Source organism: Gekko japonicus, unplaced genomic scaffold (genome assembly GCF_001447785.1).
Source record: "Gekko japonicus isolate JY-2015 unplaced genomic scaffold, Gekko_japonicus_V1.1 scaffold3093, whole genome shotgun sequence".
Taxonomy (NCBI): Eukaryota; Metazoa; Chordata; class Lepidosauria; order Squamata; family Gekkonidae; genus Gekko; species Gekko japonicus.
The window spans coordinates 94,771-120,668 of record NW_015174929.1 but is presented as its reverse complement, the minus strand read 5'-3'; the positions used below and the strand labels follow the sequence as shown (position 1 = coordinate 120,668).

At 44.9% G+C, this 25,898-nt stretch overlaps 2 protein-coding genes across 2 annotated transcripts in view; one reads left to right on the top strand and one right to left on the bottom strand.

Annotated features, from left to right (window-relative positions):
• The first annotated feature begins 2,178 nt into the window (after window positions 1-2,178).
• Window positions 2,179-17,074, top strand: CD180 (CD180 molecule). The gene is made up of 3 exons (XM_015425084.1): window positions 2,179-2,268; window positions 12,881-13,047; window positions 14,966-17,074. The coding sequence occupies exons 1-3, from the start codon at window positions 2,179-2,181 to the stop codon at window positions 16,695-16,697; spliced, it is 1,989 nt and encodes a 662-aa protein (XP_015280570.1). The 3' UTR covers window positions 16,698-17,074.
• Window positions 17,075-20,625: 3,551 nt separating this feature from the next.
• The window catches only part of MAST4 (microtubule associated serine/threonine kinase family member 4), an 86,732-nt gene continuing 81,459 nt past the window's right edge, over window positions 20,626-25,898 (bottom strand). The window contains exons 24-25 of the mRNA XM_015425083.1: window positions 25,464-25,645; window positions 20,626-24,638 (exon numbers count right to left, since the gene is read on the bottom strand). Coding sequence (XP_015280569.1) covers window positions 20,782-24,638; window positions 25,464-25,645 — 4,039 coding nt within the window. The 3' untranslated portion in view covers window positions 20,626-20,781. The remainder of the gene's footprint in view (window positions 24,639-25,463; window positions 25,646-25,898) is intronic.

The window sequence follows — 25,898 nt, the reverse complement described above, 5'->3', positions numbered from 1 at the left end:
AGGGCCGTCGCTTAGGGCAGGGAGCTGTTCCTGTTGGCAGCAGAGGAAAGGACTCGCAAGAATGGGTCTGAATTAAGGGCGGGAAGGTACTGGCTGGAGGGAAAACATTTTTACAGTAGGAGTTGAGCAACAGTGGAACCAGCTGCCCATGGAGGTGGTGCAGCAGCTGGACTTGCCTCAGGGATGCTCTCGGCTGATCCTGCACTGAGCAGGGGGTTGGACTAGATGGCCTGTGTGGCCCCTTCCAGCTCTTCTGTGATTCTGTGGATTCCCACATACTTCAGGAAGAGGGAAGGGAGATGGCTGTGCTTGAGGAGAGTCATAATTCATTATGTCAGCGTCACAGTTCTGACCTGCTCCCCTCTAGGGGTGGATAGGCCATTAAGGCCACTGAGGAAAAGTCCTGATGAGCTGATGGCCTGGGGGGGCTACCAGGACCTCCCCAGGCCCAAGCAAGGGGCGGATGCAATCCACTGCCTCTGCAAGCCGGTTATACGAGGCAAGGGGAAGCTGGATGCCCCCACCCTCACAGGATGCACCCAGCCAAACCGCAGAGCATGGGGCGGGCTGGATTATTTTCCCTCCCTGCTTTGGAAGGGGCAAAATCAGGGTGGGTTGGTGGGGGAGGCCCTTTTTCAGGGTCGGTCCCCCCCCCAGTCCATACTTGCTTCAGTCTTCTCCCCTCTCCCTCCAGTTTGGTGTAGTGATTAAGAGCAGCAGACGCTAATCTGGAGAACCGGGTTTGATTTCCCACTCCTCCACATGTAGCCAGCTGGGTGACCTTGGGTCAGTCACAGTTCTCTCAGAGCTGTACTCTCAAGAGCAGTTCTCTCAGAGCTCTCTCAACCCTACCTACCTCACAAGGTGTCTGTTGTGGGGAGAGGAAGGGAAGGAGATTGTAAACTGCTCCAAGTGAAGGGCGGGGTATAAATCCAACTATTGTTCTTCATCATCATCATCCTTCACGTGGGACAAATCAGCTTTTGAGCACAGGGAATACATAAAGCTGCTTTATACTGAGTAGGACCACTGGTCTCTCAAGGTCAGTATGATATACTCTGACTGGTAGCATCTCTCCAGGGTCTCAGGTGAAGGTAATTCACAGCACATACTACCTGATCCTTTTAACAAAACATACCAGGGACCTTCTGCATGCAAAATTCTGCCTCTGAGATCACCTCTCCATAATTTTGTTTTATAGGCCAATACAGAGAACCCAGTGTTATATACCAAACACAGTGTAGAATGGCAGTACTCATAGAGATATGGAACTATCAGACTTCGTGGCCTCATTGGTTTCTACCTTCACAGGTCAAAGAGCCCTTACTGGAATATGTTGGTTTATCATTAGGGTGTGGTGAAGCAAACTGATTCCTTCCAAAAGCCTTGCAGACAGACATTGCTACCTTAAGCCTATCATTACCAGTACAGATTGTGTGTTCCTTTCTCTCCTAGATGCTTAGTTGATATACTGTATGGTAATAGAACTGTGCAGTTTATGCTGGTAAGAGAATCATACTTTCTTTCCCCCCCCCCGGGGGGGGGGGGGAGCCTGGATTTATACAAGGTGTTCCAAGTATGTGGCACAGAGATTGTTCTACTTAGAATGCTGTCCTAAAGAAACTGCTGCAGGGCCTTTTGTGAAGATAGCAGAGGACCACAAAGGACCTTTCCACACTAGACCGTAAATTCTACATTACATGCAAGTTCACCCCTATAATTATCTCAAGGTATTTCTTGTTTCCACATTACATTGCGGTTACCCTGGTTTTGTCCCACACTTGTCCCAGGATAAACAGATGCTGTTATAACCAGGGATAAATGCAAGGTATTGTGTCGCGAGTTGAACTCTGATCAAACCAGGGATGAGATCCAAGTGCAGAAAGGAACATCGGCTGGCTCTCTGTCTTGCTGCTTTGAATGCAGAGGAAGTGGCAAGTGGCAAGTGTGATGCAAGTTTTTGAGGGAGGAACCGAAAGAAAGATTTCCTTGCATGCCGATCACTGCTTGGTTTCAAGAGGAACCTTCTTTTTACCAGTCAAGACTGTTTGTCTCATTTTCAGTTTTAGCACTTTCAGGTTTAGCAAAGCTTTCTGAACACTATTCTAGAAAATTATTTTCCATCTGACTCCCATTACCGACGCTCCTTTTGTGTGGAGAATCTAATAAAACTCCCTAATGGCCTGCGGCACATACTGCTGGCTTCTGATGGGGCTTTTAGGCATTAGCTGTGAAGTAACCAAGGCAGTAGATAAGATGTGCATTGAGGTGAGTGATAACTTATTCGTCTCTTTATCAGGGCAAACGTGTCTTCAAGAGAAGATCAATAATTAATCTGTAGTAGTGTTTTCTTGCATACTAACATCTGGTCGCTTTAAAGGACAGAGAATTGCTGTAGGTGTGACAAAAATATCAGCTGTAACGAGTCATTTGCTGACATTCACTGATGCTGGTCAGAGCCAGGGAAATCTTTTCTTTCTCCCCCAGGGCACCCCTCCTTGTTGAAAAGCAAGCAGACTTTGGTCCCAATCCAAATGAAGTGAACTGCAGTTATGTTGCATTGACAAAAGTGAGACTGAAATTGGTAGCAGCTGATTTGTGCCGTTCACTTCAGTGAGAGCTAAATAATGCCCCCCCCCCGTTAAGATTTGGGCCCCTTGCAATCTCAACCCGTCCAGGTAAGCAGCGAGTTATCAAGAACTAACACCTGGGGGTGTTAATTTTGTATCGATTTGTGCCCAACTAATTTGGATAGGCACAGCTATTTTCCTCGTGAGGGGAGTGACACGGGGCCTCAGAAAGAGCATGGAGGTGGCAGAAAGCTCATCCTTTGATTCAGTTTTACAGCATGAGGGAAGAGAGCATTTTCTGTGAGCAGTTTGCTGGGTCCATAGGAATTGTAATGAAACAGACCACTGGTGCCTTTCATCTGTGCAGAGCAGCGGTGTCAGAACAGGTGCTTTGCCTTATAAGCAGTTTAAATGCACCTGATTTCTCTAGAACTAGGCCTTGGGGTGATGTTTTCCCTTTTGCACACTTCATGCCACAAGCAGGACAATCTTTTATAGCTTTATGTGATGAGATTCTTCGCATTTATGCTAGTAGTTGAGCAAACCCTTTCTGCTTTATCGAACTATTGCTGCCTCCCTGACTTGAAAAGAGCTTAGAAAGATTTGTTCCATGTGTTTGCATGTGCTGTTGGAAATCACTTTGAAAGAAGTGGCAGCTTTTTAAATAGCAACCGCAAAAATAGATAATTTCAATTTTATAATTGATCCTTCCCAGGAAAATCCGTATGCTAGGAGATACAGTATGTGTGTGTATGCATTTTGATTCTGTGTCTTCTGTTGGTTTCCTGTGATGACATAGCTACATTCCAAGATAAACAAGTTGCTTACCTGTAACTGATGATCTTCGTGGTCATCTGTGCAGTCACACCCATGGGGTTATGTGCCTGCGCTGATCCGAATCGGTGGTATACAAAGCTCAGGCACCTGCGGGAGCCCCATTGCACATGCCCAAGGGGGCAGGGCGCAGACATCCCACCAGTTCCTTCTGACCGCTGTCATGTCAATAACCAGAGAAAAGTACTGAAGCAACAGCCATGGGGAAGGAAGGAAGGGCAGTGTGACTGCAAGATGACCACTTAAAGATCATCAGTTAAAGGTAAGGAACCTGTTTATCTTCTTCGTGGTCTCTGTGCATCACACCCATGGGAGATTGAAAAGCAGTGGCTCACTCGGAGGTGGGTGCTGTCGTATATTCAGTGCTCTGCTGATGAAAGGACTAAATGACCAAGGTCCACTCTGTGGCGTCTATGAACATCAACAGTGTAGTGCTTGATGAAAGTGTTCAGAGTAGACCAGGTCGCAGCCTCGCAGATTGCAGACAGGGAAGCGCCCTTCAAAAGGCTGTAGATGTAGCCATGGATCTTGTGGAATGTGCTCGCACTGGCATAGTCAATGGGCGTTTAGCCAACAGGTAGCATGGTTAATAGTCTCAATGATCCATTTGGAGAGACGTGCTGAGATCTTTTGCCCTGTGGAGTGACTAGCATAGGAGACAAATAACTGATTGTCCTTCCTACTTGAACGTGTCCTGTCAAGGTAAGAAAGCAGCGCACTCTTAACATCTAGTGGATGGAGGAGATGTTGCTGTCCATCTTTCAGGTTAGGAAAGAAGTTTGGTAAGAAGATCTCCAAGCTGAGGTGGAATTCGGAGATCACTTTAGGAAGGAAAGAGAAGTCAGCCACCAGTCTCACACATCTGGTAGAAAGACAAGGAAGGGTGGGTCATGACGAAGGGCCATGAGTTCACCCACCCTCCTGGCTGAGGTAATGACAACGAGAAATACAGTTTTCCATGCAGCATATTTCAGTTCGCAAGTTGTCAGAAGCTCAAAGGGTTTCCCCATCAGGTGGTGCAGCACCAGCGGCAAGTCCCACAAAGGTACCAGTGAACGCATCAGCGGATATACATACACACATACATACATTTTTGATTTCTATACTGCCCATGACCCCCAATGGGTCTCAGAGCGGTTTTACACTGAACTACATCTGTAGTTAGTTACCTGACTAGGGCCACAATTTTTCCGGGGAGGGGGCTACCTAACAGCACCCATGCGGCGTATTTCCTCCTCATCCGGCGGCTTCAGACGTAGTTCCTGGCATCCTGGGTGACTGGCGACCATCTCAGGCAGGCTCTGATGCTTCCTCCTCTGGCGCGCACTGCTTTCGGACTGTGGCTTCTGGCTATGCGTCCCGTCAGGCTCCTGCCATGCTGCGTCGTCTCGCAGTTGCATCGCCCCGCCTCCACCTCCATCCGATCTGGTCGTCACCTCCTCGGAATGCTGGATGCCGCCATTGTTCTTTCGCCGCTGCTTTTCTCGCCGCCGCTGTCAACACTCCTGGCACAGAACCAGGAGGAGGGTGCCCCCTGCCACCTAGGGCAGGTACCCATTTCTCTACTTGTATTTACTTTCGAGCCGCTGGGTTGGCGGGAGCTGGGACTGGGGCCGGGAGCTCACTCTGGCCGCGGTGGGGATTCGAACAGCCATTATGGCTGTTCGCTATTGATGTTACTTGCAGGCGTTGTACTGCCTGCGCCACCACTCCCTCATATAAGTGGAGGAGACCTTTCAGGAATCTCTTTGAGCCCTCGAAACCAGAATGGTAGGCAGAAATGGCCGACAAGTAGACTCTGATTGAGGAGTGTGAGAGGCCCTTCTCGGCCAGCTAAAGCAAAAAATCTAGAATCTGGTCCAGGGTTACAGAAGCCAGAGATACATCGGAGGGCTGTAATAAGGCCAAGAAATGAGCCTACTTCCTACTGTAGGAACGCTATGTAGAGTCCTTCCTGACATTAAGTAACACCATAGTGACTAGCCGAAAATGTTAGTTGTCCACAAAATAGTCTTTTAGCATGAGCTTGTGGAAAATGGGGAAAATGTGTAGAGGTATGTACCACGCCCAAAGGTCCAGTGCAAGGTAGCAGAGACTGCGGAAGACTGTTCCTCCCTGTTGGTTGACATAACAGAGAGCCGTTGTACTGTCGGTCAATACAGCCACACATTTCCCCATAAGAACAGGCTGGAAACATTGAAAGGCCAGAAGTTCCAAAAAACTGATGTGATTGCTTGAAGTCAAGGCATCCCACTTGTGACCTATGGAGAGGCTGTTGAGGTGGGCTCCCCATCCCCACAGAGAGGCGCTGGTCGTGAGGGTGAGACCAGGAGTGAGGGGATGGAAAGAGACACCCTGCATCAGGTTGTCTGCCAGTGTCCACCAGAGAAGGGAGTCGCATGCTTCCTGTGGCGGAGAGAGATGAACCAATTGGCTCATTCGTAGGGGCTTGAAATGCCTTAGGAACCAGAGCTGAGGTAATGACAACGAGAAAGACAGTTTTCCATGCAGCATATTTCAGTTCGCAAGTTGCCAGAAGCTCAGAAGCATTCACATTCTTGTGAAGCGAAGGACTGCAGTCGTAGCTGCCATCAGGCCCAGAAGGCGCTGAATTTGGAATGCAGACGCCGTGTCGTGGAGCCAAATCTGTTTTGCAAGGGTGGCTAGAGTGAAAGCTCTGTCCTGGGGCAGGAAAGCTTTGCCTTCCAAGGAGTCGAGTCTCACCCCTATAAACTGCACTCTCTGAGAAGGAACCAGCTGCGACTTCTTGTGGTTGACCCGGAGACCCAGGGAATGAAGGACACTGAGGGCCTGGGATACATGTTGTATGAGAAGGTCCCTCAAAGGTGTGACCAGAAGCCAGTCGTCTAAAAATGGGAATACTGTGAGGCCACAGAGGAGGAGATGTGCTACAACAACCACCATCATCTTGGTAAAGACTTGTGGTGCCGTGCTGAGGCCAAATGGTAGACTCCTGTATTGACAGTGGCTGCCTCCTATCACAAACCAAAGATATTTCCGATGAGAAGGATGGATGGTTAAATGGAATAGGCATCTTCGAGGTCGAGAGGGGCCATCCAACAACCCTTGGATAGGAGGGGTAGAATGACTAGTAGAGATGCCATCTTGAACTTCCGCTCCTGAATATAGGCATTGAGGCCGCAAAGGTCTAGAATCGGTAAACCCGAGGCCCTGGAGGTCCTATGGCACCCTTTGATAAAAGCGTGGCTACTTCATCGAGGAGGAACAACGATGGAGGGGTGGTAACGAATACAGGAAGAGGTGGGAGTTCTAGAAATTCGATGGTATAGCCATGGGTCAAGATGGAAAGGACCCATTGGTCCGATGTAATATTGGGCCAGGCATGTAGGTAAGGAGAGAGGCGGGTAGGGTCGGAAAAGGTAGTTGGAGGGGAGTCAAAGGTCCTGTTTGCTGGGTTTGGGTTGTTTCAGCCTGGTGTGTTGCTGTCCAGAGCTGTACTTCTGCCTGGCTTGATATTGCTGCCTACTCCCCGAAGGGGACTGACGTGGCCTCCAGCTTCCCTCTGGTGACGGTTGAGTGTAATGGCGTCTAGAGCTGTAATGTGACCAAGAGCGAGGTCTAAAAGGCTTAGAAGGGGCAGAGACCCCCAGCAACCTAGAAGCTTTAATACTCTTATCCATGTCTTGAAGGGCTGAGTCCGTTGAAGCATGGAAGAGACTTTGGCCATCGAACGGTAAGTCCTCTATGTACGCTCTAGTGTCGTTAGGGAGGGAGGTGGTCCTGAGCCAGGAGTGCCTACGGAGGGTGACTGCAGAAGACATAGTCTTGAAGAACGTGTCCAAGGCATGTTTGGAAGAATCGATGATTTGATTAGACAGCAGCAACCCTTCCTTCTGCAGCTTTCTGGCTTTCTGACGTTTGACATCAGACACCGAGGTCAAACAATCAGTAAAGCGCTCCCAGAGCGAGTACTGATAGAGGCCCATACAAGCAATATAATTTGACGTTTTAATTCCCAAAGCTCAAGCTGAATAAAAATGTCGGCCAAACAAATATAACTTTTTGCTCGCCTCATCAGAAGGTGTAGCAAGGGTACATTTATTCTTGGATGAGGATGATACGACCATGGAGTTAGGTTTAGGATGGATATGGAGGAATTCAGCCTCCAGCTCTTGGACTTTATACATATGATCCAGGCGCCTGGCAGACACCCGGGCAGAAGATGGTTTATCCCATGGGGCTTTCGCTGCCTGGAGAAGGACGGTTGACATCAGGAGGACAACTGCCGTGGAGGTGTCGAGTTGTATGACGTTGAAGACAGCATCCAATACCGAAGATTGAGGTTGGACGATTAGGAGCCCCAGGGAGTGTGCCATTCGCTTGTTCAATTCTCCGTATGAAGAGAGGTCTTCTGAGGGAGAAACTGGAAGGTCATCAGACACCATAGGTTCAGGGGAAGGGTCCTCTGGTGAACTGGCCCCTTATGAATCTTCAGCGTCAAAGTCAGAGGATCTGCAAGGCGACTCCTGTGCTGGTACCAAGGCTACGTCATCCATTCGGGTAAGGGTGTCCGATATCGGAGCAGTCTGCGATGGTAAAGCGGGGTTGGGACAGAGAGGAGAGGGTGGGCGACAAGCTTCCTCCGGAGGTTTGGAGATAGATGCAGAAGGTTTGTATTTACATTGGGGAGAGCGTGAATGGCGTGACCTGCAGTCCCAGTCCAACTGTCGCATCAGCATCAGCCATGGCATCGATGTTGACATTGGGTAGGAGCCGAACCAATACGGCATATGGTGCTGATGGTCCCATGGAGTAGGCAATGGTGGTTCAAACTAGGTCGGGGAGTGCGGTCTTAACTCCCGCCTGGGCGAATAGGAGGGCCTGGGTCTGGAATGGCAGTACTCACGGCATTCCTCCCATCGATATTGAGGCTCCCCATGCAGGGGGGATCTGGATCGAGGACGAGGATAACGAGAGTCTGGTCCAGATTGATCGCTAGCCCAAGATGAGGGCGACGGTGAACGATCTCTCAGAGGAGAGCTGCGTGGAGCGACCTCCTCAATCTCCGAGGGCGAGACCGAAATGGGTCTAGTGTCCATGGAGACCTCCAGTACCAGAGGGTTCAGCTGCCGAATGGGCGAGTCCAGTAACTCAATAGGAGGTAAAGGTTGTATCACAGGCAGCTCCGGTGCAGGAGGGTGATCGATATTGGGTTGCACCTGCTGAGAAGGGGGCAATGCAGAGCCCTTTTGCACACCGACGCCACTCAGTTTGTGAGACTTATGCATGGTTTTTGTAAGAGAAGACTTCAGAGACTTCTCCTTTTCATGCTTATCCCTCTTCTTCTTCTTAGCCGGAGTAGAGGCGGAAGAAGCCTCGTTCGGCGCCAACCGTTTTGAAGAAGGTGGTCCCACATCCGATGCAGGACGGTGAGGTGGGACTGATGCCGGGGCACCGACTGATGTCGACGGAGGCGCCATGAGTTGAGAGTCTGGAAGGGTCTCAGCAGACATCTTAACGTCGGACAAAGGGGCCAATGCAGACTCCCAAAGTGCCACTCAGAGTCTCGCTGCTCTATTCTTCTGTGTCTGGTTGGGAGAACTTCGAGCAATGGCGGCAAGTCTCCAGGTGATGGGTTTCCCCAAGGTAGAGAATACAGAGCGTGTGGCCGTCACGGGGGGGCAAGTTTACTGCTACAGCCAACACACGTCTTAAAACACCCCCAGTTTTTGGCCATAAAACAAAAGATTTGGCACAAAAAGAAAGAGAGCCCTCATGTGAGGCAAAAAGAGATTTACCTCAGAGAGAGGGGGGGTGGGAGGCCGCCAGAGGCAGCGGCGACCCTCAAAAACAATTTTTTAAAAGTCTTTGAGTAGAAGGAAAAAGAAGAAATAATGGTCAGACCGGCAGAAACAAGCTGTTAACACTGCGGCGGTCAGAAGAGAACTGATGGGATGTCCACGTCCCACCCCCTTGGGCATGCGCACTGGGATTCCCGCGTGTGGCTGGGATGGAGGCGCGAAAATCCCATTGTGAGCTTTGTATATCACCGATTCGGATCAGCACAGGCACATAATCCCATGAGTGTGATGCACAGAGACCACAAAGAAGATTTGTCACTTAATTTTACCTTTTACATTATGTTCCTAACAGTACCAGTTTGGTGTAGTGGTTAGGAGCACGGACTCTAATCTGGGAGAGCCGGGTTTGATTCCCCACTCCTCCACAAGCAGCTGATGAGCTTAGGACAGTCATAAGTTCTTTCAGAACTGTTCTCTCATGAGCAGTTCTTGAGAGAGCTCTCTCAGACACCTCACAGGTTGTCTGTTGTGGGGAGGGGAAGGGAAAGGGATTGTAAGTCACTTTAAGACTCCCTCAGATGTCCACGTCCCACCCCCTTGGGCATGCGCACTGGGATTCCCGCGTGTGGCTGGGATGGAGGCGCGAAAATCCCATTGTGAGCTTTGTATATCACCGATTCGGATCAGCACAGGCACATAATCCCATGAGTGTGATGCACAGAGACCACAAAGAAGATTTGTCACTTAATTTTACCTTTTACATTATGTTCCTAACAGTACCAGTTTGGTGTAGTGGTTAGGAGCACGGACTCTAATCTGGGAGAGCCGGGTTTGATTCCCCACTCCTCCACAAGCAGCTGATGAGCTTAGGACAGTCATAAGTTCTTTCAGAACTGTTCTCTCATGAGCAGTTCTTGAGAGAGCTCTCTCAGACACCTCACAGGTTGTCTGTTGTGGGGAGGGGAAGGGAAAGGGATTGTAAGTCACTTTAAGACTCCCTCAGGTAGTGAAGAGCGGGATATAAATCCAATACCTTCTTCTCTTCTCTCTACTTTAACCAGTTCTTCACTTGACATGTATGAGTGTTGCAATGGGGATCTTTCCAATTTAAAGGGATTTGAGGTAACAAGTCAGGGAGAGACTTTGATGATATCTAATTTTTTTTAAAAAAAATTAAACTGTTTATTGAAGATTGAAATAAAGTACAATGCAGTACTTAGTAAAGCACGAATGAAAACAATTACAACATGATCATTAAGTTTGTGGTGAACCAAGGATTGCCATTACAAGTTATCTGCTAATTTTGAGCTTATCGTTCAAATAATTAAAAAATAAAAATAAATGGAGTTCAAGCCAGTTTTAAAGATAATTAAAGGTCATTCAACTACTTAATGGTAAAGATACCAGGTGTGTGAACCAATTAAAGGTACTTTCTGTAAAGTTCCTTCTGGGTCAGCAAAAGCATCCAGCCATAATGACCATTTGGCCATAATACTAGTAGAGGCAACCTGTCTATCTTGCTGCGCAATCCAGTCTGGGGTCTTCTCCAGTAAAAAATATTCCCATACCTTTTGGTACCTCTGATGCATCAAGAGGAGATTCTGTAATTTTCAGTTTGAAGCAAGCCTATGTTTTGCTGCTGCCAAAAGGGTGGAAATGAGATCTTTAATAGTGGACCCAGCAATATCAGCCATAACATCTCAAGTTCATATTACTGCTCATCCTCTAATGTGATTTATGCCATCATGTGTCAACAATGCCCTTCCACGCTCTACATTGGACAAACAGGCCAGTCCCTTCAACAAAGAATTAATGGACATAAGTCTGACACTAGGAATCACAACATTAAAAACCAGTGGGGGAACATTTTAACCTTCCAGGACATTCAGCTGCTGACCTAAAAGTAGCAGTTCTCTTACAAAAGAATTTCAAAGGGAGATTAGACAGAGAGAGTGCTGAATTGATAATGAAGCTCAAGACAATGCATCCACCTGGACTGAATGGAGACCTAGGTTTCCTGTCTAATTACCAATGCTGATCCACGCCTACTACCCCTCTGCATATCAAACCTAAATACAATCACACCCGCTGTTGTAATTCATCTGCTATTGTCATTTGCCTGCTAATGTCATTTGGCATCTGAAATCACTCCACTTTCCAATAAATAGGACAGATGGACTCCCATTCTAGCTGTATCTGAAAAAGTAAGCAGTGACTCATGAAAGCTCATACCCTGCCACATACTTTGTTAGTCCTTAAAATGCTACTGGACTCTTGCTCTTTAAAAAAACCAACAGAATTCCTATGGATGCCAGAATGTGACCTCATCATTGTCTAGTTAGTTGCCACTTTACTACTTTGCTTTCTAAACACTTTATTACAGGTAGCCACCCCACATCTGCCATTGTGCAGACTAAAATCAGTATCTCTGCTATATTTTTGTCTTTCTTCACCAGTCCTTTCTCTCCCTTGTTATCCTATGGCCAGGCACACCAGTCAAACTTTCATTATTGTAGGATTTAAATACCTTCCAGACATCCTGAGATCTGACCCTGTGACCTTTCTCCATCCAGTTTATTTTGACTAATCCCATTTTTTAGAAGCGTCCTCTTTTGAGATCAAATGTAATCACATTGAACTTTTGTGTCAACTTTCCATTTACCAAATGGTGAACTTAATAGTGTTGCATTCACAGCACTTAACAGCACTGTGCTTCAACAACACTTGCATTTCACACTAGTTGCTGAGCACCACTCAAGATCAACGTAATTTACCCTCTTTCTGGTTCTGTAACTAAATGCTCCAAGAGTCTATCATTAATGACATCTAGATAATTGTTCTCTGACGCAGCTAGAATGTGCATTTACACGAGGTTAACTGAAATTTCTTGTAACTGTAAAAATTCTTGCTTTGATCTCCTCCTTCATTTCTTTTATCTCAAGATTATCCTTGAGACTGATGTGGATAATTTCAGGAAGTTTATTCCTCTTATATTTTCTAGCTTATTAGACTCAATGTTCTCTTTCACCCGGTTTCTGAAATGCCCACTATACCCAAGTCCCAGTTTAGTCGTGTATTGGTTCCCAGTGACCCTGTGGAAAACTTTTCACACAACTCAGTGCCTTCTGGCTATGGGAAACTAAGTATGGCAAATGGGTTGTGTCCTCTCAATATCACATGTAATGAACTACATTAAACTTGAGCAAGTACTAGTACATCCAAATTTTTATAATTTAACTCTCATTTTAAAAGTGTGTCACATTCAAGCATGTTTCCAGCACCAGAGATCTTTACTGTGGACTTTGAGTTTATATATAACACAAGTTTCTTCAGGACTTTGAATGAGAGGAGGAAGAGCCCAAAGTGCAGTCAGCATTGTTAATTTCATCCTCTCTAGACTTTAACATGCTGCATTTTTTACTGTGTCTTGCCATTACTCTAATGAGCTGGGAGGGGTGTTCACTGGAGGGTCGCCTGCCTTGCCACTGACCTGGGCCCAGACCTACTTTGCTTTTAAGACAGACACCTTCAAGACTATTCTGCAGGATTAGTACTGGATTAGTAATTTGCTTTTAATGCAGTGTACTCATTTAAACATGGAGCAATGTGAGGCATTTGTGTCACTGATATACTTGTGGTAGCTTTGTACACATTAATATTTGTATGTAACCTCATGCATAATTTTTCTTACAGATTACTGCCAATAGAAGCTACAGTTGTGAAGATTTAGGACTGAGGCAGATTCCAGAATATCTGCCTTCCACTACAGAAGTCCTTGATTTCAGCTTTAACTTCCTTTACACCCTTCAGCCATCAACTTTCAGTATGCTGGAGGAGCTGGTATCATTAGACCTAACGAGGTATGGTACATTTTACCACTGCATAGATTCCTGCCACTGGCTGGATGCTGGCTGGATTTTTATCTTCAAATTTCAGACCCCAGGGAGAAGAGATTGGATTTATACCCCGCCCTTCACTACCCAAAGGAGTCTCAGAGCAGCTTACAAACTCCTTTCCCTTCCCCTCCCCACAACAGACACCCTGCGAGGTAGGTGGGGCTGAGAGAGCTCTTGACAGAAACTGCTCTTTTTCAAGAACAGCTCTTATCAGAATTACGGCTTGCCCAAGGTCATCCAGCCAGGTGCAAGTGGAGGAGTGGGGAATCAAACCCGGTTCTCCCAGATTAGAGTCCGCACTCCTAACCACTACACCAAATTGGCTCTATCCTCAGCTGCCATTCTTCCAGCTTGAAGTATGAAAAGATGTGTGGTAGGAATGTCTTTTGCTGAAAGCCCTTGGAAGTTGTTGTACCTGTAAATCGAAAATCATCAGGACATTTTTTGTAATTGTGGTATTTGACAATGGTCTGTATAACTTCTTCACAATTGCTCCACTCTCTGGGACATTATATTACTGAAGGCTGTCCATAAGCTCTCCAAGAGAATTTGATTTGAAAATGCCACCTCTGAGAGACTCTTGCCATGAAAATCTTACAGGGTAGACTACGACCTGACTGCACTTTGCACCACCATCAAGAGACAAGCAGAGTGGTATTAAGAGACGTTCTAGGCTAACATGATAAAAGAGACTCCTATCTGTCCAGCTCTGATTAAAGCAGCTGCAAAGGGTTTGTTGGGCCCACACCTAAGCAAATTAACCTGAATGTTTCCCAAACTTAGAAACGGGGGGGGGGGGGGATTGGAGTAGGAATCAAGAATTCATACATGTTTTGCATGCATCCGCTAGGGGATCTCTAAGAGAACTGTCGTTTAGAGTGTTCCCACCATAATAAAGTTCAATCTGCAATCGATAGTTACCTGGGTTGATTAAATATAATAGTATTTGCCATTATTTAATTATGATAACAGAATCTAAAACATTTGATTCTTTACTTCATTTATACACACCCCCTTCTCCCCAATCAGAACCCAAAGCAGCTTACGTCATTCTCCCTTCTTCCATTTGATCCTTGTAACAACTCTGTGAGGTAAAAGCTAGACTGTATGTGACTGGCCCAAGGTCACCCAGCAAGCTTCCCATGTCAGAGTAGGCATTTGAACCTAGGTTTTTCAGGTTGCTGTTTGTCATTCTGACGCTACACCATGCTGGCTCTCTTTTAGCTTTAGTTAACTCTGTAGAGCTTAGCAAGAGGCTAACAGCCATATTTTTACCTCCCAAGCAGGGCTATTTTTGGCCGGGAACGCACAGGAATGGCGTTCCAGCTGGCTTCAGAGTTGGCCATGCCCACTACAGCCAAAACCTCTGCGTGCGTGGCTACAGAGCAACCCCCTCAGCGACCCCAAGGCGGGCAGGCTGGGGGGGGGCCTGGAAGGATCAGGGAGGCATTTAAATGCTTCCCCGTGCCTTCCCCGGCCTGTCCAAGGGCTGGCTTGCCTAGGCTCCCTGCAATTGCGAGGTGCCCGGGCAAGCCAAGGGAAGGCATGGGGTGTGGCCTAATATGCTAATGAGCTGTACTGTCTGGAGTCTGGCCTAATATGCTAATGAGTTTCTGCTGTTGGGTGTGGCCTATTATCTAATGAGTTCCTGCTGGGCCTTTTCTACAAAAAAAGCCCTGCTCCCAAGTCTGCCAAAACTGCAGTGCACACACAAAAATACAAGTTAACCTCTCTTGTTGTGGCCTAATTTGTTTTCTTGTATTGTTCCCAGCCAGCTAACAAAAATGGTAAACAAAAATAGATGTTCATATTTTCATTCCGTTTCTTTTTTAATATAATTGCTGCATTACTGATGCTAGAATTATTGCTTTTTCTTTTAAAGGTGTCAGATTAATTGGATCTATGGAGGTGCCTTTCAAAGCAACTCTCACTTGGAGACTATTGTGTTGACTGGAAATCTTCTTCTGTTTCTGGCAGATGAAGCATTCATTGGACCCAGTTGCTTGAAACATCTTGATCTAACTCAAACAGGAATCATTAGTTTAGCGTTTATCCCAATGCAAGACCTTGGCAACTTGGAGACCCTGATATTGGGAAGCAACCACATCCCATCCTTAGAACTCCCATCAGACTTTCCCACTAGGAATCTCAAGTACCTGGATTTTCAGATGAACATTATACAACAAATATCTGCTAAAGATATATCAGTACTAAAGAAAACCAGCAACCTGACTCTCATTCTTAAAGGGAATAATATTATACACATTGAGGGCAGAGCTTTCAGTTCTATGTTTTTCTACAGTTTAAACTTCGGTGGTTGCGCTAATGTTTCGGTGATCTTGGAAGGACTGCAAGGAACCAAAACGGTTTTCCTTTGGCTTGGGACTTTTGATGACTGGGACAATGGAATAGACATAAGTGACTCTATGCTGCAAGGGATCTGCGACATCTCTGCAGATGACCTCAATCTGCAGTATCACCATTTCAGTCAGATCTCAGCTGGCACATTTCAGTGTTTGACAAAACTCCAGAATATAGATTTGACCCGCACCTCCCTTCACATGCTGCCTCATGATATTGTTGGGATGAATATGCTGAAGGAATTAAATCTCAATATGAATGCTTTTACAGACCTCTGTGACATCCATTCTGCGGCTTTCCTCAACTTGACTCACCTCTCCATTAGAGATAATTCTAAGAAACTGAATTTGGGCTCTGGATGCTTAGAAACATTGTCAAAACTTCAGCATCTGGACCTGAGCAATAGTAATATAGAAAGTTCAGACTGCTGTACCCAGGAACTCCGTGGTCTGAGCAGCTTGCAACACCTCAACCTGAGCTATAACCACCACCTTTTCTTGCACGACATAGCCTTTGAAGACTGTGCTAATCTGGTGATCCTAGATCTCACGTTCACACGGATCATCACCAATACGCTCCAAGGACCCTTCCGCAATCTGCATTTGCTGCAGTCCCTGAACCTTTCACACTGTCAGATTGCCCCGAGTATTCAGCACATCTTGCAAGGTTTAGAGAGCCTTATTGTTCTGAACCTGCACGGGAATTACTTTGAATCTGGTACAATGCTGAATGACAATGTCTTTGGGCAGACACCCAATTTAGAGGTATTAATTTTATCTTCTTGTAAGTTGCCAGCTATACAAACCAAAGCATTTTATGCCCTCAGGAAGCTAAAGCATGTGGACTTGAGCTACAATAACCTCATTGCATTCAGTTCAGATGCATTTTCCAGTCTCAAGAGCATTTATCTCAATTTTGCCAATAATAAGATCCGCATTATCCCACGTGATATGTTGACTAGCCTATCTGGCAAGAGTGTAATCAATTTAAGTTACAACCCACTGGAATGCACCTGTTCCAATATTGGATTATTAACTTGGTACAAGCAAAACACAGATAAAATTGAAGACTCTGAAAAGACAGTATGCTCAGAGCCCAAATCACTAGTGGGTGTTAAGCTCTCCTCTGTAAATCTGTCCTGTGGACATCACACTGCGCAAATAATATTGATTACCTTAGTTGTGATAGCTGTAATTGCAGCACCCTTAATTCTGGTCACACGTATTTTAAAAAGAAAGTACCAACAAATTTGAGATCTTTAAACCAAAGGTGCACAGTTAATTTCAGAGAAAAAATTACTACAAAATTACTACAAAGCAGTTTATACGGAATGCTTTGTTTCTTTCACTTTGACATTAATATAGCAACCATTTAACTCAGTTCTGATGTTAGATAATGTGGTGGTAACTGCAATGTACGGAAGATAGAAAAGCGAGGCAAATCCAACCTTGCATATGCTAAATGGAAATGCACAAGAATCAATTCTCTCAGTGGTATATGAGGAGACTCCAGTGATCATAGCAGATGCAGAACAATCCCTCTGCTAGTTGGCCACTTGTGCGGCAGGGAACTAAAGAGACAAACAGTAACTTACTCTAGAAAGTGGGAGAGAAAGTGAGGATGATCAGTTTTCCCCAGTGGTCATTCTAACACTCATTATGAATATTCCTTCGCCAGTGTGCCATATTTAGTGAAGTGTTCATGTCTGCCATGAATTGAGAAGTCAGTGGTTATAGTACTGGACTAGGACTAGAGAGACCTACTCTCCAATCAAGTTTCATGCGTAAATGTGGACCAGTCACTTTCTCTCTCTCTCTCTCTCTCTCTCTGAGCTTAATTTACCACACAAGGCTGTTGTAAGGATAAAATTGATAATGTGTATCAAGTCATAATCAAGCAGCAGTTTATACGCACAAGACTTCCAATCACTTACTTGTTCTCTAACCAACAAGTCTACCTGTTGCTTCCAGAGACCTTACAGTGAAAATTTCCCATTTATTATTTTATTTAACACAGGTTACCAAACACTTCTGTGTATACAAATGTTAGGGTAAACACACACACACCTGTACATTCTTCAGTTTATAATGTCTTCTTAATTTTATATAGGTAAAAGAATATTTCCCAATTCCCCTGCTTCTCAATAAAGACGTTCATTATAAGCAACTCTAATTTGTATATTGTTCAGATTTATTTGCATATCAGCTGTGAGCTCATTTATACAAAGTATCTAAATTTCAGGGTTTTTCTCCCATTTTTATAATTCCAATGTATTAAGATTCCAGAATAAATGTGTAGATAAAGCATACTTTAGATGCTTCATATATTTTACCTGGATACATCACATGTGATCTGTGTGCACCTTGACAAAAGATTTTGTACTGTTACTAGAGGACTACAGCCATACTTGTTCTTCATAAGAGGTAAGAGCAGAAAGGAAATCATATTGAGCAGAATGTGTTTAGCAGTTCTGAAATTAGCAGCTGAGATGATTTTATGTATCAATGGTATACATGGTTTTGTTTTAACTGTAAATTACTTTTTGTGCATGTTAGAAAGATGGCTCAGACATTGTAAATGAGTACAAATGTCCAGTAGTGTGGGTTGAAGTTCAAGTTACATATATGATGCATAACAGCAATGTTTCATCAGTGAAATAAATAATTAACAGTATGGTTTATCACTTCATTTAGGCTATGTGTATTTTATGATCATTCAACTAAGACATTTCAAGAAACAAACTCCATTTCCCTTTCATGCTCACTTTTATTTCAATATTTTGCAACTGCATCAGTATATTTTTATTCCAGTATCCAATGGTTATGATATCCTTGGAGACTTCTTAAAGAAAGTAAGAACGCAAACACTTTATTGCACAGATCCTATTTTTTTTAATAATCTGATAATCTACAGTAGGAAGTACTACAAAGGGAACACCTTAATATACAATCACACAAAGACAGACAAAAGAGTTGAGTACACACATAGAAGGATCGCTAACAGTTCACTGTAAGGTAAACATCAACAAACAGGGACTACATGAATACAAGCTCAGGTGCTACTTAATATACTTCCAAAATAGGAAAAAAATATTTGGCAGAAGTGATAAAGCACTATACAAAATATACATACAAAAGATACATTTGTAAACAAGATTGCTAGATGTGCTTTAAAGGAAACAAATGGAAGGATTTTTAAAAGCAAAGAGCTGTAAACTATGAAATACCTTCCAGATAGAAATGTCATGATTTTGGAGTACATTAGTGTTTGGTTATTTCAGCCCACCCCACCCTCGTCCCTACCCCGAGATTTAGGCTTAATTTAAATGTGATGGTGAGGCAAAAGAATTCACCTGTGGGACTTTGTACTCACGCAGTGTCATATTTAAACTGGGCTTCTACCCATGCCAAGGAGCTATGCAGCATGCAAAGGTGTTTTGCACAGGGACCAGCCCAAGATTCTGAGTGAGTATAAAGTCCCACAGGAAACTACTTTTACCTCTGCTATCACCAAGCCACAGACAGACTGCCCTCTTCAAGACAGGTTTTCCTTCAGTTGTTTTTAATCATTCAAGAATGAATTGAAGGGACATGAAAGTACTAAGCAGTGCATGGGAAATTACAGACTTCCTATTCATTTTATTTTCTGAGCAAAAATTCCTAAAAATGATCAAAATCTCAACCAGATTAGTCCTTTTCCTCAGGAAAATGCATTCAGCACACTTCTAAGTACCCTACATGCCACCAGTTCATAATTGTGCTATGTTTGGATGATGATCCTTAGAGAAATGGGGGGGAAACCCTGCAGGAGGGTCTGTATTAAATGAGCTTTTGTGAGGAAATACAGCAGGGGGGAAATCACCGATTATTTTCTGGATCCCAGTCACTTAGCCATACTTCTCATTCTGGAATGCTATGTTCCAAAAAACAAACCAAATAACTTTGCTCCAAACAAAATCAGATAAATTCAACATATTCTGTAATACACAAAATTCAAATAAGGCTTAGCAAAAAAAAAATTGCTTTAAAGATAACTCACATTCTAGCACCAAATAGCTCCAACAGGTCCCTCTGTTACAAAAACACCGTTTTTTCATTAAAAAAAATTACAACATTTATTTTCTTTTTCATACAAATAAAGTTCACAATATGAAATGTATAGAGCTACTGAATGTACTTCAAAAAGAATGTGAAACCTCAGATGACTTGCTAAAAACAGCAAGCTTATCTAAAACATAAGGCCCCCAGATAGGTATTAAAATGTTGTCAGATGTGGATATTTTATCTAGATATGAGGCTGAAAAATACCCTCCCCCACACTTCACCACTTTTGTCATAAAACAGTAAAGAAAGCTGAGTCACTAAATGCATAAATTTACCTATCATGATAATGAAGCAAATCCAAATTCTTTAATGTTCATGTAAACTGGTTTAGCAGTTTTTGCCATGTGCTTCTGCATGCGCTGTACACCACACAACTGCCTGAGTGTAAATCAGTATGACCTGAACCAACATAGCAGAAACTAAATTCCACAAGGAGTTTGCAATCTCAGCCTAGAATAAGGAGTTGGATATAGCTGTACAGGGAGACTCCGCATCAGCAGAAAACTATGGTGTGAACTGGATGGTGGCAAGACAGATAATGGAGACACTTCCCTTCACTAGGCAGATCTTAACCAAGAGGCAGATGCTGTGCTTTGAAGAGCTGCACTGTGATCTCCTATTCAAATTTAGGATGCAAAGTGGCTCTTGGCAACACCGTCAACCCCCTAAGCTCTTAAAATACACATAACAATTCACAACCACTATTATTTCTTAATTGTAATCTTATCTATAGGACTTTAAATAACTACATATGGTGCTCTCCCACCCCAGGGCAACTCTACCCTGCCCCCTCATTAAGCCAGTATATAATGTGGGCTCAGCCTAAATCCAGAGCTTTAGTAAGTCTGCTTCTTCCCAGATTATGGCAAATCAGTGGCAAAGCAATGACCATTAAAAAGATATAGTAAACAATGCCAATCAGCAGCAAAATGGATACGCTACATTCAAAATGATACGCGCTACCTAAGTATTTACAGGGAATCCCACCCCACCCCCACCTCCAAACACATCTCGCAAATTGTAAAAGTATTTTTGTACAAATACAATATGGTAACAGTTTAACCGGTTGTATTCTGGGAAGGCATTTTTTTGGGGGGGGGAAGGGGGGGAGAGTCTTCTCTTTACACACCCTGCTTAAGTGGCGCTGAAAGTTTTTCTGCAAGAAAATACTACACAGTGCTGATTTCTGAAAGTAAGACAAGACGTTAAGAAGTCCTATTTGCAACTTTTGCTATTAGGAGGTCTTTTTGTGAGGACTACTCCGCGAGGTCTCTTTTCCTCGCCTCTGCCGGGCAGAGTCTTTGTCAGATGAAAGTGCATTGGGAGAGTCCGCCGGAGTCCCTGACTTTGGCAAATCCTTACCTACATTCTGTCTTCTTGCCGCAGAAGACTGAGGCAGACTGGGATCCCTTCCCTTTATGTCCACAGGAGCGTTGGCAGACGGGGGCCTCTCTTGGCTTCTAGGTTTCCCCCTCAGGTTTGAAGTGGGAACATGTTCTTCCGCAGGTGAAGCCACGGAGTGTAAGCCCAACACTGAAACACTCTTAGTCATTTCTGCTCTACCATCTGCTGAGGAAGAGCTGGCTTGCTTTCTTACTTCCCTGCAGCTCCCTGCAACTGCTTCTGAAGACCCCAGCTTAGCCTTTGCTAAGGGCAAAACGAGGGCTTCCTGTCTACATTCTGTGAAGTTCGATGGGCAGTCGGGCTGTTTGCTCACTGTCGCAGCTGGGCGACATGTACTCTGCAAACCGGCCGAGGAGGCATGTTTTGCGGCATGCTGCTTGCTTCCTTCGGCTGACTGTTTCTGACTCGGGTGTCCTTTTCCTTTGATGTCGTGAGAGTTCTTGATCCCTGTGACGGCCTTTTCTGTAGCTTTCCCTCTGGCATCGCAGCCAGCAGAGGAGAGACCAGGATCTGAGATCCCAGAGTCATTCTGAAAATAAAGTGCATCAGTGCATTTTTTCCCTTCAGCCAGTTTTTCTGCAGAGGGAGTGTGATGGCTTGGGCCCCTGTCCACGTGTTTGCTTGGCAAATGACAATCTTTCACAGCAGCCGCCTTTGGAGGCACGGTTTGCTTGCTGCGCACATGGAGTGGCTTTTGATCAAGAGGGTCACTTAAGCTTGCCATTTCTTGCCTTTGAAAATGCTTAGTGTTCTCTGGGGCTGCTGCCTCCGCTGCGTGGCTATTACTGAAGGATTTGAGCTGTTTTTCAGGCATGGAGCTATTGATTAGGATTGAGGGCTCTGACCTACATTCTATGACTAAATGCCTTTCTACCTGGATATGCTCATTATTATTTCTTGGAGAACTTGAAAGGTTTGAGGAAGAATCCAGTGCAGTTTTACTGATGCTTCTCCCCTCCTTCCGAGAACCTGCCAAGACCTGAATGCCGGTTTCTTTTTCTTTTAGGTTTGTAGTTGTTTGCTTTTGTGTCGGTGCCAATTTGTCCGAATGTTTTGACTTGGAGGAGCAGGAGTCAGGAGCATGTCTGGATTTAATGGAGCTGTTTTCTGTACATGATGCAGATCTGAGATTATCTTGGTTGATGGAACACGCAGGGACCGCAGATGGCCTGTTGACGGATTCCTTTACAGCAGGAACATCAGAATGGCTACCTTGTTGCCTAGAAGCCATGCTGGGCTCTTTGTCACCAGCTGGTGACATAGCTGGAGGCTGCATATTTTTGGACTGCTTCTGCTCCTTTGTCCCCAGTTCTCGAGGGACGTCCTTTTGCACAGCAATACCAACCAGCAGTTTTTCTATTTTAGCAGAATTTGTATCTGCTGATGTGTGTAAAGACTTTGGGGGAAGTGAGGCTTCTGACCCGAAATGTGCAGTTGCTTTCTGCATGTCCAACTCATTGCCTGGAGATTGTTTAGTGGTGCTGTCATCCTCTTTTGCATGCTGCTTGTGCACATCTCTGGACTTTGCCTTTGAGCTTACAACCTGCACTTTTGTTGCTCCCTGTGTTTGCAGAAGAGCAGCTGACTCAAAGGAACATCTCTGGACGTTTTTATGGCCTTGATTTGGGAGTGCTTCTGTACCAGGCCTGTTTGTCGAAGAATCCTCAGTGACCCCTGAACGCAGGTCTTCCCTCCTTTGGGCCTGTATTTGGCTGTCAGCCACTTCTTTTGAGGCTCTCTTCTCTCTTCGTTTGGCTTTCTCAGAAATGCCCTGTGCCATGGAAGATTTGCAGGTTGTCAAAGCAGCATCCTGGCTTTGGAGGCTGCTTGTCTTAGCCTCACTTGCAGTAAACCGGGTTGCCTCCTTCTTCTGGTTAGTCACTATTAGAGGTGGATCACATTTCATGCTCAGACTGCAGGCCGTTTTTTCAAGTGGCGGTGCTGCAGCCACAGCCACTGCTGATGAGTTTTGAATATTTTTACTTAAACTTTGAAGCTCCAGTAGATCAGATCTATAAGACCTGAATTGTTGGTACGTTGGTGGTTGCTCTTTCTGATAGTTGGGCTCAACCTTCACACTGCTGCCACCTTGGCACACAGACACGATGGGACATCCAACTTCATTTTTAGCACTTTGGCCTCCCGGGAATGCACCTGAGGATACCTCTGAAGACACCTTGGACGCCTGTGGCCCTGAAAGCAAAGCAATATCTAATGTGCCTTCGATTGGCTTCAAGCAAGACACAGACCTCCCTTCTAGCTTATACTCTGAAGGGCTCTTTCGGACTGGGGACTCTGTGGAAATCAGGGGCGATTTTTCTATGCCACTGTCTGCTCGGCTATTCAAGGCTTTGGGGGGAACAAAGGAAACAGAGCTAATCTGAGCAGAATGAGCACTGCTGATATTTGACCAGCTGTCAGATGATGGATTTGAATCCTGCTGTACGTTCATTTGTCTGACTGCACTGAGCTGATGGCAGTCATGTTTATTTGATGTCAGTTTGGACTTCAGCAACGGACAAGGGCTGTCATCTTTTTCTTCAAAGGACATTTTCTTCCTAAGATAATCAATATTTGCAAGCTTACTATCTAATCTTTCACATTTGACAAATTCTTTGGTCGGTGCAGTTTTATCTGCATTCTCTCCCTTTCCATTCAGCATCTTGTCAGATGATGGAGGCAGTACATCTTGTAATGTACATGGAGGGGGAATTCTTTTGAAGTCGTATGACAAATGACTGAATTCATTAAGCGGGGGGCCATGACATGGTGCGTGTACATCTGAAGCAGCACAATCATTTGATCTCATGTTTGCGTTCTTTTGAAGTGTATCTTTCAGCATGCCACCTACCGACTGTGTCTCCAGAGCTGTGATTTTAGTTTCAGAGTGGTTTGATCTTTCCAGGGCTTTCTGAAATGTTTTCTTGCCTTCTTTCTCCTCCAGGCATGAGGTAACGGGGTTTTCTGATTCACCAAAAGGTTCATGCACAGTGCTTGCTTTCTGTAAATATTCTTGTTTCTCTGGCAGATCTTGCTTTTTTACAACTATTTTGACCTTCAATTTTTCCCTGTCTAGCTCATCGATAGATTCCTGCCTGCCCAGCTTCCGAGAAACAGGTCGTTTCAGGCAGCCTTGTTCTGCAGGCCTCACTCGTGTGAAAGAGGGGGCATCCAGTACATTCTCCTCCAGACTCTGAAGGGTTACATCTCGTGGAGACACCTCTCTATTAACCTCTTCCTGAGTTACCTCCAGGCTGTGTTTGCGTGAGCACAAGTGTTTCTTGTCAGTCCCATAAGAAGGGGCAAGTTTCTCTTCAGACTGAACCCTCTTGAGCAATGGAGACCTCGGTGGCTCTGCACTTTTCGGCCGAACTATATGTCTGACAATAGTAGGAGGGGAGTGCATTTTACTAGGAAAGGCCTGAGTTATTTTCGCACTTCCAATTGAGTGTCCCAGTAAAGGTGATGGAGACCGCTGAGGAGATGTTGGCTGAGGTGTTGGAGAAGGAGTCCGTGCCAAAGGTGAGAGAGGAATGCTACCCGCTGATTTACGTCTTCCTGATCTGTATCTCTGCCCACCGAGCTTGGGACCCAAACCATGAAGGGTGCTGGGTCTAATATGTCCTGAACCAGCAGGAGAATTGGGCGCACTTGAGCTTGGGGAGCTGCTCTGAGAAGAATTTGTCCCTGCAAAAGAAAAAAGATTTAACTATATTCCACGTATATAAATGATTGAATTATGAAAGGCTTCACTTTGATACAACATATTGACCAGGAAAGCACTTCACATTAACGAATCACATACAGCAGCTTTTGGATCTTTCTTTTCTGTCTCTTCCTTCAAATTTAAATGGTATGGAACTGACTGACTTCTCCTTTTTCTCCAGCAAACTCTACCAGCTGACCCACCATAGGCCTCCTCTAGCTGACACTTTTCAGAGCTAACATATGACATTTAACATGACTGGATAATATGAGCAGCTCTTTCAGAAGCTTTAACAGGCTGAATGGGTAGCTCAGGGTTTTGGTCTACTGTCAAGCTTTTTGTCAACTGAAGCCTCTGTAAACTCTGATGGAGCTCTCTGTGCAATGAAGCAAAAGCAAAACAGCTACCATAGTATCTTGCACTGAACCAACTTTTGTTAGTGTAAGAATTATATATATACCGTATAAGATATATGTTATATCTTATACGGTGGCTCTGGCTGATTAGATTAGGCTTCATACTTGACAATGTTTGCCTTTTGGAAGTTCAGCTCTGTACAGACCAGATCTGCTTGCCTCCACTGAAGTTAAGAAAAGAAACTTCCTCATGTGTTAGCTCTGTGTGAGCATAAGCATGCAAACAGGACTGCAATCAACTGGTTTTATTGTTTTCACACAGTAGTCCCCTATTTTTCTTCCAGGTGGTATCTCCTTATGCAAACAGGACTGCAATCAACTGGTTTTGTGTTTTCACACAGTAGTCTCCTATTTTTCTTCCAGGCGGTATCTCCTTCCTCAAACACTCACCTGAGGGGAAATCGGGGGTGGAGCGGAGGCTTGGTGTGGGTGAGCGCGGAGACAAGCTGTGAGTTGGAGAGCCAGGCAAGCTCTCTCCTGATGAGAGTGATCGGTTCAGGCAGGAGAAACTCCGACTTGTATGAAGAAGGGGTGAGGGTTGCTTGGCCAGCTTTTTAAACAGAGATCTCCTCCTAATGTGAGGACAGAAGATCACTGTCAAACACAGACTCCTGACAATGCATCATTGGCTAAAGCAGGATGTTTTGATATCACAGCTGACATGAAACAACCTACACAATTCTCTGAAAATAGATTTTTATACTTAGGGGTTTTGAAATCTCAAATAATGCCCTGATTCATACCATGTAGATTTCACTAATAATGCCCTGATTCATACCATGTAGATTCATACCATGTAGACATTTTTGCTTGTTTTTAACTGGG